The sequence below is a fragment of the Procambarus clarkii genome, chromosome 17 (genome assembly GCF_040958095.1).
Source record: "Procambarus clarkii isolate CNS0578487 chromosome 17, FALCON_Pclarkii_2.0, whole genome shotgun sequence".
Classification (NCBI taxonomy): Eukaryota; Metazoa; Arthropoda; class Malacostraca; order Decapoda; family Cambaridae; genus Procambarus; species Procambarus clarkii.
This window is the reverse complement of record NC_091166.1, coordinates 15,547,232-15,568,967: the sequence shown is the minus strand read 5'-3', so window position 1 is coordinate 15,568,967 and position 21,736 is coordinate 15,547,232. Positions and strand designations below refer to the sequence as shown.

Here is a 21,736-nt window from a genome sequence, read left to right as displayed (position 1 = left end):
TGTTGCAGGAGTAGACTGCACTGAGGCGTAGAACAGTTAGGAGGTTACTGAAGACGTATTTCAGAACCTACTGTGTCATTTGTTGTAATTGTGATTATAGATCTGTTAGTTCTTGTTTCTTGTTGATTCCTCTGTGGTCACGCTTATGTTCGAGTTAGTTCATTATGCAGTCCGAGGGGCTGGTGTCTAGCTGTCATTGATAGTGTCACAGGAAGGATTTCGAGTAACGTCATTGATATTTCTTTTTGTTTTGTTGTAGTAGTTAGTACTTTATTGAATAAACTAAGTTGTTAAGGTTAACACTGTCTTTTCGTTACACCCCCACACATTATTATTGTTATGCAAATGTTCTTCACACTCGACTAAATAAATTGAGACTAATTTTCTGAGCTTTGGATCAAATATACGGCACCACACAACAATAAATTATTGTTGTGAGAGCCCGTGACCTACTCGTTAGATTTGCTTCGGCGATTGGCGAAGGTCGGCGGCCTAGTGGGGGGGATTTCAATTTTCATTGGGGTCTCGGCGTTTGCTCGCGCCTAGTCAATTGTTCATACATGGTCCCAAAGTGAGGAATGAGCTGGTTACTACACGGGTGTGTTAGCTAAGCAAGTCCTTCCTCAGGTGCCCTAGTTGAATATCACGACAGGAATAAAGGTTAAAGAATAAAGAAAGTTCTTAGAAATTTTCCGAGCTAAAATTCCTTATACCAATTTCAATTTATTCCACAATTTCTCAACTCAAAACTCTCACATATATATATATATATATATATATATATATATATATATATATATATATATATATATATATATATATATATATATATATATATATATATATATATATGTCGTACCTAGTAGCCAGAACGCACTTCTCAGCCTACTATGCAAGGCTCAATTTGCCTAATAAGCCAAGTTTTCATGAATTAATTGTTTTTCGACTACCTAACCTACCTAACCTAACCTAACCTAACTTTTCCGGCTACCTAACCTAACCTAACCTATAAAGATAGGTTAGGTTAGGTTAGGTAGGGTTGGTTAGGTTTGGTCATATATCTACGTTAATTTTAACTCTAATAAAAAAAATTGACCTCATACATAATGAAATGGGTAGCTTTATCATTTCATAACAAAAAAATTAGAGAAAATATATTAATTCGGGAAAACTTGGCTTATTAGGCAAATCGGGCCTTGCATAGTAGGCCGAGAAGTGCATTCTGGCTACTAGGTACGACATATATATATATATGTCGTATCTAGTAGCCAGAACGCACTTCTCGGCCTACCTTGCATAGTAGGCCGAGAAGTGCATTCTGGCTACTAGGTACGACATATATATATATATGTCGTATCTAGTAGCCAGAACGCACTTCTCGGCCTACTATGCAAGGCTCAATTTGCCTAATAGGCTGAATGATTTTCTTTATTTTCAATAATTTTTTCCAAATAGTTTATTTGAATTATTATTGTTATTTAATATTAAGACTATAATTTATTGAATTAGTTGTGTTAGTTTAGGTTAGGCTAAGATAAGTTCGGTCATATATCTACGTTAGTTTTAACTCAAATTTAAACAAATTATCTTATACATATTGAAGAAGACAGATTTATCATTTCATGACAAGAAATTTGGAAAAATATATATATTCAGGAAAGCAGCAGGCTTTCTTTTAAACATGTCTCATTGAATATGACCACATATTCTGTATTTACTATCTTCTGATTTAGGGCTTCTATCTAACTTTTTCCTAGCATTAGGGATTAGCTGAAAGAGGAGTTCTCCAAAACTCATTTTCGTTAGTTCTACTTGAAGAAAAAAGTGAATTACTATTGAATGTATTACACTTATTTATACAATTTGCACAACGTTTCGAACCTCCATGGTTCATTCTCAAGTGAAAAGAAATTCCAAAAGTCGTTGATTTATACCCGTACGGGGTCAGGTGATAATTACAATAAAGGTAAAAACAAGGGGGGATACATAGGGGATAAATGGGGGTCGAAGCACATAAGAACATAAGAATAAAGGTAACTACAGAAGGCCTACTGGCCCATACGAGGCAGCTCCTATCTATACAAAGATTAATCAGGTGTAATTGGCCTGTTATGTTGAACAGTGTCTTCTGTATTGGCATCGTTATGTTCTGGTCTTGTCCTTACTCTCATGGTGGGTAGAGTAAATAGTTCCGTGATTTGGGTGTTCGTGGTAGGTTGTTCTATTCTTATGTGAGATAAGAATATGTATATATATTTATATATATATATATATATATATATATATATATATATATATATATATATATATATATATATATATATATATATATATATATATATATATATATATATATATATATTAGTATATTTTAGTAGCAGTCTTTCCAGTAGACATATAATATTAAATATGACCGAAAAAGTAAGATTAAAAATTCTAACACGAATTTTCTCAATATTTCTTATATTTCTTTTCACTGTTGATGGTAATTGAAAAATCAATTCTCCAAAATTCATTTTTATTTCTAGTCTGACGTGACACTTGAACGCGTTTCGTAATAACTTATTACATTTTCAAAGACTTTAGTTTACACACACACAACTATAACTTGCAAACACTAAACAGAGTTTAAACAGCATTGATTTTATACCTGCATTTGGGTGAGGTGATATGTTACAATAGTTTTGGATGAGGTGAAAACAAACTTTCAACACAAGACAGAACACGAAACAGTGGGTATAATATTTTGTAAGTTAAAGTGAAGAATGGAAGTAACTGCAAATGGCCTATTGGCCTATATTTCTTGATGCTTCTATATTGGTGCGGAGTCTTGAAGTGGGTAAAATATAGTTGTGCATTAATTGGCTGTTGATTGCTGGTGTCGATTTCTTAATGTGTATTGCCTCGCAGATATCAAGCCGCCTGCTATCGCTGTATCTATCGATGATTTCCGTGTTTTTTGTTAAGACTTCTCTGGTGATGGTCTGGTTGTGGGAAGAGATTATATGTTCCTTAATGGAGCCCTGTTGCTTATGCATCATTAACCACTGGGAAGAGATGTTGTTGTCTTGCCTATATACTGAGTTCTTTGAGGCTTACAGTCCCCAAGTGAGCATTTGAAGGCATAGACGACATTGGTCTCTGTTAAAGCGTTCTGCTTTGTGTCTGGAGACTTTCTCATGAGTAGGTTGGCCGTTTTCTTGGTTTTATAGTAAATCGTCAATTGTATCTTCTGTTTTTTGTCTGTAGGGATAACGTTTATATTAACAATATCTTTCCGGACCCTTTCCTCTGTTTTATGAGCTGTGGAAATGAAGTTCCTGTAAAATAGTCTAATAGGGAGTACAGGTGTTGTGTTAGTTGTCTCTTCAGAGATTGCATGGCGTTTCGCCTTCCTTCTTATGATGTCTTCAACGAAACCATTGGAAAAGCCGTTGTTGATAGATACAGCGATAGCAAGCGGCTTGACGTTTGCGAGGCACTACACATTAAAAAGTCAACACCAGCAATCTACAGCCAATTAATGCACAACTATATTCTACCCACCTCAAGACTCCGCTCCAATATAGAAACATCAAGAAATATGGACCAATAGGCTTTCTACAATCACTTCCATTCAATACCCATTGTTTCGTGTTTTGTCTTGTGTTGATGAAATTAATACCCTATTAATGCCACCTCACTCAAATGTAGATATAAACAAATCGGAGATGTGTACGTTCTATTCAGTTGTGTATGTGTAAACTAAAGTCTTTGAAAATGTAATAAGTTTTACGAAATGCGCTCAAGTGTCGCGTCAGACTAGAAATAAAAATGAATTTTGGAGAATTGATTTTTGAATTACCACCAACAGTGAAAAGAAATGTATGAAAGATCGAGAAAATTCGTGTTAGAATTATTAATCTTACTTTTTCAGCCATATTTAATAATATATATATATATATTATATATATATGTATATATTTATATATATATAACTGAAAACCCATACCACAGAAGTGTTTCGAACCCATACTGCCAGAAGAACTCTGCAACTGATGTACAGGATCCCTTAACCACTCGACCATCATGACCGAACAAAAGGTTAAGGGATCCTGTACATCAGTTGCAGAGTTCTTCTGGCAGTATGGGTTCGAGACACTTCTGTGGTATGAGTTTTCAGTTATATATATATAAATATATATATATATATATATATATATATATATATATATATATATATATATATATATATATATATATATATATATATATATTGTGACGGTAACGCGTTAGTGTTCGGCTGTTTCAAAAGCTAGGGGTATGGCCTCTTCACATAAAGAAACAAAAAAGAGAAAATCTGGAACTTCGTCTGTGGTAAGGTAATGGGAAGACACACAAAACACAAGTAAATTTAACAATGAGATTTTAATTACGTTAGAAAAGCAAAACATGAATAAAATGGACATACAAATTGTAACATAAATTCAATCAATCAAAATAATAAGAATAATCAATGGCAAAATGAAAAGTTACGTTAAGACAAGTGAGTAATAACAAGTGAACAATATACAATGCAAAATATGGGTGCAGGAATATTGGCTTTAAGCTGCCACCTCTCTTAGTACACGTAAGTTAGAGCTTAGTCTACCAACGAGACGTGTTAACTTGTGGAAAGCACTGGATATTCTGAGGGCTGTAGGTCGTGGTGGCCCCAGACATCAGGTAGTGTGGTGGGTGGAGGGTGCAGGTGCGACTGGGCACCAGCCAATCAGCGATGAGCAGGCGACGGACAGGTAGTTTGGTGGTTCCAGTGGCGGAGGAGGAGCAGGTGTTCCTGGTGCTGAATACGTTTGCTCTCTGGCAAACCTTGGTGTTGTACTTGTTGGATATTTCTTCAATATTAGTTGTATCGTTGTATAGGGACGAACTTAGGAGGGAAGAGCAGGCTCAATCTCTCTTGAAGGAGATTATCGTCACAATATATATATATATATATATATATATGTATATATAAATATATATATATATATATATATATATATATATATATATATATATATATATATATATATATATATATATATATATATATATATATATATATATGTATATATATTATTAAATATGACCGAAAAAGTAAGATTAATAATTCTAACACGAATTTTCTCAATCTTTCGTACATTTCTTTTCACTGTTGGAGGTAATTCAAAAATCAATTCTCCAAAATTCATTTTTATTTCTAGTCTGACGTGACACGGGCGAGTTTCGTAAAACTTATTACATTTTCAAAGACTTTAGTTTACAAATACACAACTGAATAGAACTTACACATCTTCGATTTTTGTTTATATCTACATTTGAGTGAGGTGGATGGGGTAAGGTGGCATTAATAAGGTATTAATTTCATCAACACAAGACAGAACAAGAGGTGGCATTAATAGGGTATTAATTTCATCAACACAAGACAGAACACGAAACAATGGGTATTGAAATGGAAGTGATTGTAGAAAGCCTATTGGTCCATATTTCTTGATGCTTCTATATTGGAGCGGAGTCTTGAGGTGGGTAGAATATAGTTGTGCATTAATTGGCTGTTGATTGCTGGTGTTGACTTCTTAATGTGTAGTGCCTCGCAAACGTCAAGCCGCCTGCTGTCGCTGTATCTATCGATGATTTCTGTGTTGTTTACTAGGATTTCTCTGGCGATGGTTTGGTTGTGGGAAGAGATTATATGTTCCTTAATGGAGCCCTGTTGTTTATGCATCGTTAAACGCCTAGAAAGAGATGTTGTTGTCTTGCCTATATACTGGGTTTTTTGGAGCTTACAGTCCCCAAGTGGGCATTTGAAGGCATAGACGACGTTGGTCTCTTTTAAAGCGTTCTGCTTTGTGTCTGGAGACTTTCTCATGAGTAGGCTGGCCGTTTTTCTGGTTTTATAGTAAATCGTCAGTTGTATCCTCTGATTTTTGTCTAAAAGGGATAACGTTTCTATTAACAATATCTTTCAGGACCCTTTCCTCTGTTTTATGAGCTGTGGAAAAGAAGTTTCTGTAAAATAGTCTAATAGGGGGTATAGGTGTTGTGTTAGTTGTCTCTTCAGAGGTTGCATGGCGTTTCACTTTCCTTCTTATGATGTCTTCGACGAAACCATTGGAGAAGCCGTTGTTGACTAGGACTTGCCTTACCCTACAGAGTTCTTCGTCAACTTGCTTCCATTCTGAGCTGTGGCTGAGAGCACGGTCGACATATGCGTTAACAACACTCCTCTTGTACCTGTCTGGGCAGTCGCTGTTGGCATTTAGGCACATTCCTATGTTCGGTTCCTTAGTGTAGACTGCAGTGTGGAAACCTCCGCTCTTTTCCATGACTGTTACATCTAGAAAGGGCAGCTTCCCATCCTTTTCCATCTCGTAAGTGAAACGCAGCACGGAACTCTGCTCAAATGCCTCCTTCAGCTCCTGCAGATGTCTGACATCAGGTACCTGTGTAAAAATGTCGTCAACATACCTGCAGTATATGGCCGGTTTCAAGTTCATGTCGACTAAGACTTTTTGCTCGATGGTACCCATGTAGAAGTTTGCAAACAGGACACCTAGGGGAGAACCCATGGCGACCCCATCTACTTGCTTATACATGTGCCCATCCGGGCTCAAGAAGGGTGCCTCTTTAGTACAAGCTTGGAGTAGTTTCCTTAGAATATTTTCGGGTATGTCAAGAGGAGTACAGGCTGGATCACGATACACTCTGTCGGCTATCATCCCGATTGTCTCGTCCACAGGTACGTTGGTAAACAGCGATTCTACGTCCAACGAGGCTCTTATCCCTGTGGCCCGTGTGCCCCGCAGTAAGTCAACAAATTCCTTTGGAGACTTCAGGCTGAAGGCGCAAGGAACATAAGGAGTCAGCAGGCCATTGAGTCGCTTCGCCAGTCTGTACATGGGTGTGGGTATCTGGCTAATGATTGGCCGAAGTGGGTTTCCAGGCTTGTGTGTCTTGACATTTCCATACGCATATCCAGGTTTATATTCCCCAATGATCTTTGGCAGGTGGAGTCCGGATTTCTTGGCGTTCACAGTTTCGATCAGTTTGTTGACCTTTGCTTTCAACTCGGCTGTAGTGTCCTTCGTTACCCTTTGGAACTTAGTTTGGTCAGAGAGTATGAGGTTCATTTTCGCCAGATATTCGTCTTTTTTAAGAATGACATATATCGGCGACTTGTCACCTCTCCTGACAACTATCTCCTTGTTCTCACGAAGGCTTTTAGCTGCCGTTTTGAGCTCGGGGGACAGAATGGTGCTTCTGTAATTGCCTCGATTCTTTCCTCCTTCTGCAATAAGTTGCAGAAGGAGGAAAGGTATTTTTTTGCATTTATTTTTTGTATTTTTGCAAAGGTATATTCTTGCATTTTTATAATAAAAATATATTAATATATATATATATATATATATATATATATATATATATATATATATATATATATAGATATAGATATATATATATATATATAGATATAGGGGGGTACCACCACTGGTGTAATTATAGGGACCCACAGCCTCAGAGAAGGGAACACAGAGCACTCAGGGAAAAACTTGACATTTAACTCTGAATACGAAAGAGTGTTCACTTCTCCTACCACCCCCTTTTTTTTTTTATTATGATGTTCACTTTATTATGCAAGGTTATACAGTTACATATCTGATTTTATACAAAAAATGAACATTAAGAGGACACAAGAAAAAGTTTGCTTCCTAGAGGCTGTAGATTTCCTCGAACTCCTCCGACGCCGGGCAGGAACCGAGGATGCAGCGGGCATTTCCCCTCTGGATCGCGACACTGAGGCGCTGAAAGAGAAAACTTGCTGCTCTAGGGTCTCTTGTGGTGTCAATGAGCTTGGAACCAAGATCCTTAAGAAACCTTCTTGCACTCTCACCCCATGGGCCTAGGGTCTCAGACCCTATTGGAACGAAATTGTACCTTTGATCTAATTGCCTGTACTTGACTGACTTTTGTTTTTCTCTGTGTGTCGCTGCGGCTCCTGCCGTGCCGGCAGAGAGGGTGATGTATGTCGTTGCCAGGGTGGATACGCAAGTATAGTCCCATGCTAACTGCCTGCCACCCTTCCACGGACGCAGTGTGATTCCGTCTGGTCGGCCGGCAAAGCTAACAGAGTCACGGTTCAGTAGGTTGCGGGGCTCTCTCTCCGCTGGACACTGAGCAGAGGCAAGGCTTCTTTTAATGATGTCGTTGACTTCGTCGTGTCTAGTGTGCCAACCACCCGATTTTCCACAGTGCAGGCCATGCAATCCATATTCGTCAGCATCTGCCTCGCCGCAAATACACCTGTGAACAGTGTGGATAGGGGCAGCAAGGCGGAGAGCGACTGCAATACGGAGCTCCTGCGGATCAAGACGTGTGCCTGTCGCAGACATAGGGACTGCCAGAAGGAAGTCCCCTGCATGGGGAGCCTGCACAGCTGTGAAGCGTGCACGATCACTGGGGGTTGTTGCTGCCTCCAGCAAAGCTGTGGCTTCTTTGTCTACAATGGGGATGTCCCAACTGGATTGTTTCTTGGCTTTCGGCATGGCTGGTCTGAGTGCTGGGTCTGTCATGGCACCCCATTTCGTCACCCCATATATATATAGATATATATATATTTATATATATGTAAATGGAAATGTTCGTTTGTGCATAACCGCTAATCTCCGAAAGTTCTTCACCGATTGCTTTGAAATTTTTACACAACGTTACATTCGAATAGGGGAGTCTTTTTATATATCTACTATATACATGCGTCACCTGTGACAGGATTTTTTTTTTTAAACAGCGCTATCTGTTGGACGTAAGGGCAACACACCCTGTAATCTCCAAAAGTTCTTCACCGATTACTTTGAAATTTTGACACAACGTTGCATTCGAATAGGCGCATCTTTTTATATACCTACTATATAGATGCCACCCCTTTGACAGGTAAAAACATGCGTTTTTTGATAAACAGTGGCATCTGTTATACATAATAGCAACATGCACACTATACTAAATATGTCACGAATTCCATTTCAATGTTTCCGATTGCATTGATGAATTTTATTTTCATAGATTTCGATTTATTTGATTTAAGTTGAATTATTTTGTGTGACATTGTGTTGGAATTGAGCTGTGTTGTTTACCCTACCATTCATTTTGTAAGTATAAGTATAGATGCCTCACCTGTGACAGGTAAAACTATACTTTTCTTAAAAAACAGCACCATCTGTTGCATGTAAGAGCAACACTCATGCTATTCTAAATATGTTACAAATTTCATTTCAATGTTTCTGATTGCATTGAAAAATTTAATATTCCTAGATATTGATTTATTTTCATTTTGATTTATTTATTTTGTCTGAATTGCGTTGGAATTAAGCTGTGTTGTTTACCATATCATTCATTTCGCGAGTATAGTTTATTGTTTTTTATATTTTCATATTTTCATTTAATTTTTTAACTCTTTTTCTTATTTTTCAGTGATGGGAATATCAGATCACGTGATGTTTCCTATTTTCTGATGGGAACATCAGACCATTTGGGAAGGCATTGGACGAGGGAGTGGGGAATGCTGGGGATGATGAGGGGACGGAAGTGAGAGATGGTGGGGAGGACGAGGGGACAAGGGAGTGGGGACATGGTGGGAAGGAAGAGGGGATGGTGGAGTGGGGAATAGTTTGGAGACCGAGGAGATGGGTGAGGGGGGAATGGTGGGGAGGACTGGAGGACAAGGAAGGTTGCTGTGGCTCAGCAATGAACATGTGTTGCTGAGCCACAGCAACGCTTGGCCGGGTACTGCTAGTATATATATATATATATATATATATATATATATATATATATATATATATATATATATATATATATATATATATATATATATATATATATATATATATATATAATATATAATATATATATATATATATATATATATATATATATATATATATATATATATATATATATATTCGAGGTGGCAGCCGTAGCAGTCGGTCGTGCGTGGGTCCCACATTTGTGCCCATTCAACAAGGATAACAGTGCCTGAGGAAGTCAAGAATCGACTCATGTCTGTGTTAATACCTGCTGAAGACTCTTAGTGGGTCGAGGAAGCCTACCTCTCCAGCAGTGCAACAGAATCAACTGTAAAAGGTGTGTTGTCCTGGCGGGAGGCGTGCTATGGAGGGGAAGGACACAGGCCTGGGTGAGGGTTATCTCAGTGCCTCCATAAACAACAGCCTCCAGGCGGGGAGGAGGCCTCATGTGGAGGAGGGGGGGGAGTGAAGGGGAGGCTCACAAACCTGCTTGTATTCCAGCAGTCTTATAAGTGAATGTGTGCGTCTTTTCAGATGAACGGTGAGTTTGTAGTGATAAACATAATGCACCTGTGAAACTTTGTGCTAATTGTGTGTGACTGGGATACCTTCTCCCCCCCTCTCCCTAGCCTCCCACAGGCCTCGCCAGCCCACCCAGCTACCCTCTCCCGGCGGCTGACCCGACGACCATCGTCCACCCCACGACCACCGTCACCCCACGCAACCCTACGCCCACCGCCACCCCACGCCCACCGTCACCCCACGCAACCCTTCGCCCACCGCTACCCCACGCCCACCGCCAGCCCACGCCCACACACGCCACACGCCCTACGGCTCCCTCACCAGGAAAGGGTGGAAGGGCACATGTGGTGGGGTCAAGAGACTGGGAAAGGGTGGAAGGAAAGGGTGGAAGGACACATGTGGTGGGGTCAAGAGACTGGGTCACCAGTGTGCCAATAAGTGCTTGAAAAAGATAAGTTGAGTCCAGTCCTGTGGTGACTGGACCATTGTGAGTAGCGTGTTGAGAGCACCACACCCAGTGAGCCAGGACACATTCACCAGTGTTTAGTGACAAAAAGGAAATTATCCAAGTGTTACGTGCCACATCAACCCTCCCCCCACCCCCTGAGTGTAGTGCCCCCCCACCCCCTGAGTGTAGTGCCCCCCCCCCCCACCCCCTGAGTGTAGTGCCTCCCCCCCCCAGTGAATGTAGTGTCTCCCGCTCGCCCGCTCCACTTGTGTAGTGTCCCCCCCCCCTCCGTGTGGTGCAGTGTCTTCCGCTCCCCCGCCCCCACCTCCCACGATCAGGTGGTCGCGCCTTCCCTCCCCGGCCCCCCTCCCAGACCGGGCCAGCGCGCAGCCTCCCAACCCCCACCCACCACCTCCACGAGCCCACCCACCCCAGACATCTGCCCAGACATGACGCATAGTATAGGGGACAACCCCGTCCCCCCCAGCCAGGAGGGAGAGACAAATACTCCAGTGCAAGGTGACATTCACTTTACCTAAGGGGATGGCAGAAGAAGCTGCTACCAGCCAGCTCACCCCTCCCGAAGCCAATCAAAGGAGAGGCACATGCAGTGGTTGTGGGAACATCGTCAGCATCAACTCTGTCTCCAGAGTCATACGCCAACATGGTGACTATCCTGGGTCAGGGAGGCCTCCCGTGGGAGGAGGCAGCACTCAGGAGCCTGTTGCACCAGTACAAATCGCAACAGATTACATTGCAACAGACGACCTGCTAGAGGCAATTAAAGCAACGTCAACCAGGACACTCACCCACATCCCAAAGGCCTCTCGCCCTTTTGCTGCAGGGAAATACACGGACCTCATCGCAAAAGTTAACAGAGGGTCAAATAACCTTGTTGCACCTGATACCATCAAAGCCTGGCACAATCTGTTACTTTTTGGCAATGCATGCTTAGGTGTACCAGACAGAGGAGGCAAGACACTGGCCTCATCCGTCAATAAAGCAATTAGGGATTTTCCGAGGGCTGACAACCTAGTCCGCCTCCCCAAACACACCAAACACCGCCGAGGCAGACCAAGTACGACAATCAGCGACAACAGAAAATTAGGTACCCAAGTCAGCAAGAAAATTGAAGAGGGCAATACAGTCGGGGCACTCAGGTTAATCACAAGTGAGGACAAAATTTTGCCCAGGGATGAAACCACAGCCCAAGCACTGAGAGAAAAACACCCCGTCAGGGCCGTAGGTGGACCTTCCCCACAGGTCAGGCTCGCCCCTAATCAGGAACCTCTCGTCCTCCGGGAGTCAGAGGTTTATAAAGCTATCGTTTCATTTCCCCCGGGCTCCTCAGGAGGCTACACAGGGGTAAGACCTCAACATGTGAAGGAAATGGTGAACCCTGTTCTTGGCCCAGCTGCAGAAGCGCTCCTGACAGAAATCACAACGTTTGTCAACAACTGCCTCGCCGGGTTAATCCCTGATGAAATCAAACCATTCTTCTTTGGTGCATCCCTATGTGCCCTCAAAAAGAAGGGGGGAGGAATCAGACCCATTGCCGTTGGTAATACCCTTCGCCGCCTAGTTGCAAGGGCTGCTGTCAGAAGTATCCGAACGGAAGCAGCCACCATGCTGCAACCCAACCAGCTGGGGTTTGGAGTCCCCCAAGGCTGTGAAGCAGCGGCTCATGCTGCACGAGCCTACATTAGCTCTCTTACTGAAGACCAGGCAGTAGTAAAATTAGATTTTAAAAACGCTTTCAACTCGGTCAAAAGGGAAGCAATCCTCACTGCAGTCCAGGAACATTGCCCAAGCATTCTCCCGTTTGTGTCAGCAGGCTACAGCAAAGACTCAACCCTCCTGTTTGGCAAACATGAAGTCACCTCAGCAGAGGGAATTCAACAGGGTGACCCACTTGCACCGTTCCTCTTTTGCATAGCGGTTCGAGAAATTACAACCAGACTGTCCAGCGAGCTCAACATCTGGTTCCTGGATGATGGCACTCTGGCAGGCACACAAGATTCCCTGCTAGAAGACTTACAGCTGGTGAAGACACGGGGGGAGTCCATGGGTCTCGTTCTTAGCCCCTCCAAGTGCGAAATTATTGCATCTAGTGAAGTAATCATTAGAGCAGTGAAATCAGTTCTACCAGAAGCCTCAGTCGTTAAACCTACCGACAGCACACTACTCGGAGCACCTCTGGGCCACAATGCCATTGCTGCAGTCCTTGACGAAAAGTTTAGAGACCTAAAGAGGATGGAAGAGAGAATTGGGGACTTGGACTCCCACGATGCCCTCTACCTTCTCACAAAGTGCCTTACCCTGCCCAGGCTAAAATACTTCTTAAGGTGTGCACCAACTTTTGGCAACCCACTTCTAAATCAATATGATGAGCTCCTCAGGTCAATATTCAGGAAGGCGCTCAACCTAGATTTAGATGACAGTCAGTGGGACCAAGCAACACTACCAGTGAGATTTGGAGGGATAGGCATACGAAAGGCAACTGAGGTAGCACTTCCAGCATTCTTATCCTCATGTACAGCAGCCAACGAATTGGTAGGGCAGATCCTACCAGAGCGTATGAGAGAGACAGCGGGAACTCATGATCAAACGTTCATCGAAGCAGCCAGACAATGGGACACCATTGCACACCCTCAACCCCGACCACAAGTCCCAAAAGACCACAAGCAGGCCCACTGGGATAGCCCCATAATGGAAAAGACTGTCACAGCAATGATTGACAACGCTGATGCTGAAAACAAAGCCCGCCTCCTAGCGGTAACAGCACCCCACGCCGGGGATTTTTTATTTGCTGTGCCCAATGCAGCCCTGGGAACTCGCCTCAGTCATGACGCTCTCCGCATTGGAGTTGCCCTTCGCCTTGCCGCCCCCATCCTCACCGAACATAGGTGCATCTGCGGAACTGCGATGGCAGACCAATATGGTCGTCATGGTCTGGTATGTCGTAAATCACAGGGTAAAATTGCAAGACATGAAGAAGTCAACGACATCATCAAGAGGAGCCTCGCCACAGCCCGCTGCCCGGCACAAAGAGAACCTCACTTATCCAGACCTAACGACCCTCAGAAGCGCCCTGATGGGGTCACCTTGCTACCTTGGAAGGATGGTAAGCAAGTGGTATGGGACTACACGTGCGCTGCCACACTGGCCAGTACCTACCTCCACTACAGCACACGTGAAAGCGGTGGTGCTGCTTCTTTCAGGGAATCGCAGAAAATTATTAAATACAGAGGTCTAGCACACTGCTACAGCTTTGTTCCGATCGGCTCGGAGACCCTCGGTTCGTGGGGAAAATGTGCATTGAAGTTCCTGAAGGAGTTGGGGGACAAATTGATCAGCGCTACAAAAGACCAGAGAGCAAAAAGTTTCTTGTTCCAGCGCCTCAGTGTTGCGATTCAGAGGGGAAATGCCTGTTGCGTCTTGGGCACTAGTCCAACTTCAGAGGAATTCGAAGAAGTGTTTGACTTGTAACAATGATCGAACCCGTCTGTGACATTCATCAATGTTTCCCATTGTTGTGTTCTTCAAGAGATCCATAACCTTTAAGCACCTTTTTGCATTATTATTTTTGTATCAACCCATGTATATCTTGTAACCATCAAATGCATAATAAAGCACAAAAAATATTCAAGGAAGGGGGTGGTAGGAGAAAAGCACACAGAAACTGTATTGGAGGGGATCTAAACATTCCCTCTAATGCGTTATGCGTGGTTTCCTCCGAGGCTATGGGTCCCCCTTCTTCCAGCTAGAGGTGGTACTCCCTTCCTATTTTTATATATATATATATATATATATATATATATATATATATATATATATATATATATATATATATATATATATATATATATATATATATATATATATATATATATATATATATATTGAATATTATTAGGCGATGCTGTGGTCATAAGCTGAACAGCAGTGCTGTGAGCTCATGCTGCGTGTGCTGGCCTTGGTTGTTCACTCAGTACTGAGCCTCTCACACCCGGGAATGTAGACCACGATTTTTTAAAGATGACGTCTGTTTACAAGAGCCCTGATGCAGCTGATGTGAACCCCATGCAGCAACTGGAGTTTTGAATGGAACGTGAAAAATACAAATACCCGGAGGTGCGTTGCGCAAACCAGACGAGGGCCTGCAGGTGCGTTGTGCAGCTTAAGGAAAAAAGGCAATAAATGACAATGTTTATAATAATTTTATCTTCTGAGGCCTCAATTTTATTTCTTATTTATAAAACACAATTGGTGGGCGCTCCCCCCCCCCCCCAACCACTTGGGCTGGACGGAAGAGCGACGGTCTCGCTTCATGCAGATCGGCGTTCAATACCCAACCGTCCAAGTGGTTGGGGCACCATTCCTTCCCCCCGTCCCATCCCAAATCCTTATCCTGTCCCCTTCCCAGTGCTATATAGTCGTAATGGCTTGGCACTTTCCCTTGATAATTCCTTCCTTCCTCCCCCCCCCCTTTTTAGTATTGGTGACACATTCAACTTTTTTCTAAATATTTGAGAGCTAGTTTTCATCCATTGATCATCAACCAATTGGTGATCTATTATAATCAGATCAAAAGAAACAAAAATTTTATCACTAGATTTAGTCAAATCACATGAACATCTAATTTTTAACATTATATATTAAATATTTATATATAATGTTAGGTCCAACATTTTAGTGTAAAATTGGCTTATTGTATGTAGCATTAACAATTGTGTAATTAGGTTTAGAGATTGTCACTTAGCTAAACGAACAATGGGTTCAGTTCCTGTACCCATTATGTGCCTCTGTAACCCATGCCACCACCGCCCACGGGATGAGTATGGGGTTTATTTCTTTATTTATAAATACAGAAATAAATTGAAAATTGCTGGGCTTAATGTTACGATAAAGTTGTAGAGGATTGTAAAGGGAACCACAAGTGCTTATTGACCAGCCAGCAAGATTATTTTGATCTGTAAATAGTATAGAGGAATACTGCACTCTTAAGTATATGTGCTCTGAGAAGCAGAGTGCATCTCTCGGTGAGTAAATCTCTCAAGTGTGTGTTGTTGTTTAAGATTAAGCTACTTGGAACTTTTGTTCCAAGTAGCACGGGCTATGGTGATCCCATAGTGGACTAGTCTCAGGTGAATGAATCAATGAATATATACAGGATATGATTCCGATTAGGGCGAGCTTTGAAGTGGGGACAGCTGAAGAGAATTCGTTGAGAGGAAACGTTGAAGTTGTAGAGAAAGAGCCAGATAAGTTACACATGGAAATGTTGAGTAAAAGTTCCATAACACCAGCTTGTGACTGGTGCAACAATAATGGCCAAATTCTCTCACTGCAGGGCGAGTGAATATAATTTATTTGTGCTAACATCGTTGCCTTGGTAAATATGGGAGTTTGTACGTATCTTAACAGCAAGACGTTTTCCAGTAATGGGGTCTGACGTGATTGGAATATGACGAATCAAAAAATATATAATAATTGTTTTGAAATCTGATTAAATTACTTTTTTATTAATACTATGGGAACTCAGTAGTATTTAATATTTTTTGGTAATAAATTTGGCTTATTAAAATTTTTAAGTTCGTAATTATTGCCAGCCCGTCCTCCTAACGTTTTCCAACGTCAAGAAACTGTCGGGCTAAAGTGTCCCTCTTCTCATCAACCAGAGGACCCAAAACAGAAAATGGGACATTATGTCAATTCCGCGAGTCGCTGCCGTGTTCTAGTATGACCAGTTTTTTACTCTAGGTAAAGTATACGTCAAAATGCGACCTTCTATTGGGAGGACGAGTTGGTTCATTCATGTTATTGTTTTCTTGTGGAAAAGTTGTGGATTGAGTATGAGAAGTGTTAGGAAGGTGGTGTTATATAGAGTTATGGCCTCTGTGGCCCGTGAAGTGTGGCCACAAGACTGGTTGTGAGATTTTTTTTCTATGCCTACCTCCCTTAGGAGGTGGACTACATGTTTAAAGTCTGCTCACGGCAGTAAAGCATGAGTCCAATAGAAAAAGGAAAAGCGGGAGCAAACCGCCAGACCTCCACCACTAGGGGTGAAAACCTGTCCACAATAGGCCGCTGGCCTATTGTGGACAGTATCCTCTTCCTATCCTCCTAGTTAAACAGGACGTTAAAACTAATAAAGGGTAACCGACGGGTTCTCACAATCAAATATTTATATTTGATGTGGCGCTATGAATTGGAATTCGAATTCCCAAGAACAGCCGTCATATCAAGATCACATCAACATATAATCGTAATATGCAGAAATATGGTGGAATAATATGGTTGAAGGGTTGACATCAAAGACCGTTTTCTATAACATAACAATTTATTAATAACAAGAGACTAACTACTACATTACCGAGTTTACGTTACGTTAATGTCCATCCAGTGGCACGATAACAAACAGCTAAATAGCAACCCTTGCTGTGAGGCTGCATACTGAACTAACCTGAACACAGGTGTGCCCACTGATGACACAATATTGCAAATCAAAGAAAAATATCACAGACTAAGTTACACCACAGCGAATGGTTACGTTATTGTCCAACAAGTGGCATTTGCAACACAGCTATTCAACAGCCCCTCGAGAAGTGACAGCAGGCTCCATCCTGCTGACACTTCGGGCTGACAACATGAACTAACTGAACAAATGAAGGATATCCACTGAAGACACAAGCATGCAATCAATAGTGTCTCGGTTTCCCTGATAGCTACTATAATCACAAGCTTAGGGGTCCGCCCGCCCCCCAGGAGAGACTCACGTAACTAGGCGGGTAGTCCAACAGTGACCCCCTCTATCACAACCCAGTGTGAACACTCTTTGCAACTCCCTACAAGAAGTTGCCCTGTTGTAAACAGTAACAAAGACAGGCAAGGCGGGATTCTGGGACACAGCTCCACAAATCCCTAGATTACTCTACTCTCGTCACCAGACGACAACCAAAAGAAATTGCCTTAAGTGATTAATTATGTTAATTGACTGATCGCAGCAGTCAGCAACAAAGTACTACGGTAATCCCAAACAATTGTCTCACACTAGACAACATCATGATGATACTCTACGTTAATCTTTAACACTTGTCTCTCTTGTTAACAATAACTCAAACTTATATTACATCACACTTGACTCCCAGCAAGTATTCAGTGAGTAATCCTCAATTAGGGTAAAACGGACCACTAATTACATCCCCATTGAGTTACGTTAACTAAGCCTACCCTAACTTGGTAGCTTCTCAACAGTCTGTGTCAAAAATTTACTAGTGCGTGTTAATTACCCTAATTAATTCTGAGCAATTAATTAACTGTCACCAGGACCAATAATTAATCATCCATAAATACGTCTCACTCCGCACTGCCTAAGCAGGTCTCATCAAACTCTGTGAATTCACGGGAAAGGAGTTAATTACATCTAATTAACAAGATGTGCCACTAATCCACTGTCCTCAGACAGGATATGAATAATACAACGATTTATGCTAGCTCCATGACCTCGCTTTACCGGGTCATCGGAGCTCTCCAATGTTAATTACTCCACTAATTAACCTGAGCCACTAATTGCTATACCCCAGAAAGGTAATTAGTCTCGAGCAAATTACGTTAACACAAATACTGACAGATCCTCTCCCACTACGTGAATTCATGATGAGAAAGCTAATTACGTAATTAGCTAGAGTGGTCAATTAGTTGTCACACGGACAATTAATTGCTCCTGAGTCGTATCTCACTCAAGCTCAACGCTGTTCTCTCTCATAACAGCCCTCACTCACTCAACAATAAGTGTGCACCCCTTATCCAGTTAATTCCCCAATTATTAACTCACTGAATCCTTAACTCCTCAACACAACTTAAAGAAACAAAGTAACCCCAGTGTTACATAGGTCACACTACAATGGCATGCAACAACACAAATGCACTGCCCACATATGGTTGCGGCTACTGCAACTCGCTAATTACTGTGCCCACACAATAATGACACACGGTTGTGCAACACACAAGAGTATACCAATATTACTGTCCCCCTCTTTTTCTTGCAACCGTTGCAAAGGACTACTGTGAACACACACTTACCTCAGCAAGGCAATTAACCCATCAATTGCCTGCTCTCATTAAGCACTGTGAATTCCCCTGAATAATCCTAGAGTTCCCTTAAACCCTCAACACAGTTCCTAGGGCAGTAATATCGTATAAACTGAAACAATACTGCACAAACCTGCAACATAATGATGCCGTCAGCATACCCCACATGCTAATGACATCATTAGGCAATCAGTCAGCAATCACATCTACTGACTTACCACACAACATAGTACATAAAGCATGCAAATGAACGCATAGAAATGGCATTCACATAATCAATGAAAATTATATTATCAGGTAAATGTAACTAACTACACAGACCTCAGGGTACCCACTGACATCCCTGCAACCTGGCCTGCCTACCTCTAATGATTATAATTTTACATGCTGATACTCATAGCACTAATCCAGTCAGACCGATTATATAGAATCGACAACTGGATCATTTATATGGTAAATCTCTACACTGACTGGTTACATACTCGAGTCAGTCTACACATATATACATTATGATACTACAGTGTGGTCCCGTGTACAACATCTATCTCCAGGTACCGCCCTACCAGTCACCTGGACGTGCTACAAACAACTGTCTCTCAGCTGCTTCTCTAGCCTGGTGAGGCTCTGACACAACTCTTACCGGGAATTTCCACCAGTACTCATCACACTGTACACAATGATAAATGTACTCACGTCTACACCTCCTCATCAATCCTTCCCCTGGTCACTACCACACTAGCTGTCAACACTTAGCTTGCTCCTCATGCGTCGATAAGATGTGGCCCTAGGCTGTCCCGGGAAAGTGGCCAAGTGGCCCAAGGAGGTGGCCAAGGCATGTGGCCACTGCGTGGCCCACAGCGCCCCTCCCGAGCTGAGAGGGGGGAGGGTGGTGGTAGTGGTGGCCGGCGAGCGGGCCAAGCCAAGCCGGGCTGGGCCGAGCCGAGTGGCCGGGCGGCCTGGGGGTGGCCACGGGTAGCGCATGACGTCATAGCACCCCACCCGGCTGAGCTGGTGCGCGGGGTGAGGTGGGGGTTTGGCCGCGTGGGTGGCCTGGGTTGGTGGCCCCCCCCCCCCGGGCCGCGGGCGGCCCGTGGTGTCCGCGCACATGGGTGCCTCGGGCTGGCAGGCTGCTGCCCACAGGCGTACACACGCGGATGGGGAATCACTAACAACCCCATCAAACCAGAGCCTGCCTTGCTCTACACTGGGGTGACAATGGCCGGCGGCGTCCCCACACTGACGCAGCCTGGCGGAATCCAAAAATCCAACAGGGGCCTGTAATATCACACTCACTTACACTGCCCAACACCAATTGTCCATTGACACTACACAGGATGCTCAGACCCGAGGGATGAGGGATCAATCTGATGCACCATGAGGCTCTGCCATCTGCGTCATGGGTTAACACTGCAACTGTCTCTTAGTTTGTCACATCGGCCCCAATTTCACGCAAATTTGGGCCTAGACACAACCCAGCATGGCAGGAGTGCCATCCACGCTGAGTAACAAGGGAATGACAGCGATTAACGGGGGTGGAGATGGCAGGCGGCCATCTCCACCCAGCTGCGTCCTCTTCCACCTGCTACCCAGCTCAAACTGACTCTATGGTGGGCAGGGACACTCAAATGCCCATATCTCCCCCCCCCCTACCTTGTCTTGACCAATCAGCATGGAGCCGGCACACTACTAAGATGCCGCTTCCAACCACAGCTCTTCGCGCCAAATCACAGCTCAGAGCAGAGATCCTAACCCAATCACAGCCTCAGGCGTCCTGTGACGTCACAAGAAGGGGGAGGCCTAAAAGACAGTGGCGTACTGTCTCACATGTTGGGGGGGGGGGCAACGTTCACCCAACTCTCCCCCCCACCTCTAACGGTTTTAGTCAAGTATCCTCCTCATCCTATTTCACAGAAACAGGAAAATTTCTGTAATTCTCTCTACAGAGCAATCACAGACTTCTAACCAGTCCCAACCGACAGTCCTTAACATAAGCTTTCATTCAACACCCCACAAGTATATGTTAGTTTGAAAACTTCAGTTTCTAGAGCGACTAGCCTAATCTAGAAACTAGGAAAACTAGCTGAGGGAATCTAGATTCCCTCACACTGGGTGTCAGGAAGGTGGTGTTATATCGAGTTAGGGCCTCTGTGGCCTGTGACGTGTGGCCACAAGTCTGGTGTTAGGAAGGTGGTGTTATATAAAGTGATGAGCATAATAATTTTCTTGACCATATTCTGTTTTCACTTTCACTAAAACAAGAACAAATCCAAAACGAGCCGTGCTGAGGGTTCGAACCTATGCACTAGGTATTCCCAGGCGCGCTCTAGTCCACTCTACCGCGACATGGTAGAGCGCATGTGGGAACTCCCAGTTCATAGGTTCGAACCATCATCAAGACTCCAGTTGGATTTGTTCATTGATATATCAGGTTAATGTGATTTCTGTGCGTAGTAAAACATGAGTTAATGATGTGTGATGTACACCGTCTTCCCCAGGCCCAGCTGCCCGCTCTCTAACCCGTTACTCAGATGTATACATTTCATGCATAACTGCAACAACGACCAGGATTGCAAGAAGTTTGGTCCCCATTTCCTGTGCTGTTTGGAGCCCATGTGTGGCAGGAAATGTGATCCCACTACAACACAACACTAATTGCCTCAATGTTCCGCAACTTGCCACTACAACGCATCAGTAAGTCCCTCAATGTTAGGGGCGCCTGACAGCTAGGTGAACAGTGCTTCGGATTCATAGTCTTGAGGTTCCGGGTTCGATCTCCGGTGGAGGCGGAGACAAATGGAAAAATAATTCTTTCACCCTGATGCTCTTGTTACCTAGAAGTAAACAAGTACTT

The 21,736-nt window shown here is 43.0% G+C and overlaps 1 protein-coding gene across 1 annotated transcript in view; it reads left to right on the top strand.

Moving 5' to 3' along the window:
• The window catches only part of LOC138365505 (WAP four-disulfide core domain protein 2-like), a 194,179-nt gene that overhangs the window by 162,303 nt on the left and 10,140 nt on the right, over window positions 1–21,736 (top strand). Inside the window, exon 4 of the mRNA XM_069325792.1 lies at window positions 21,381–21,576. Within this exon, the coding sequence (XP_069181893.1) occupies window positions 21,381–21,537 (157 nt within the window). The 3' untranslated portion in view covers window positions 21,538–21,576. The remainder of the gene's footprint in view (window positions 1–21,380; window positions 21,577–21,736) is intronic.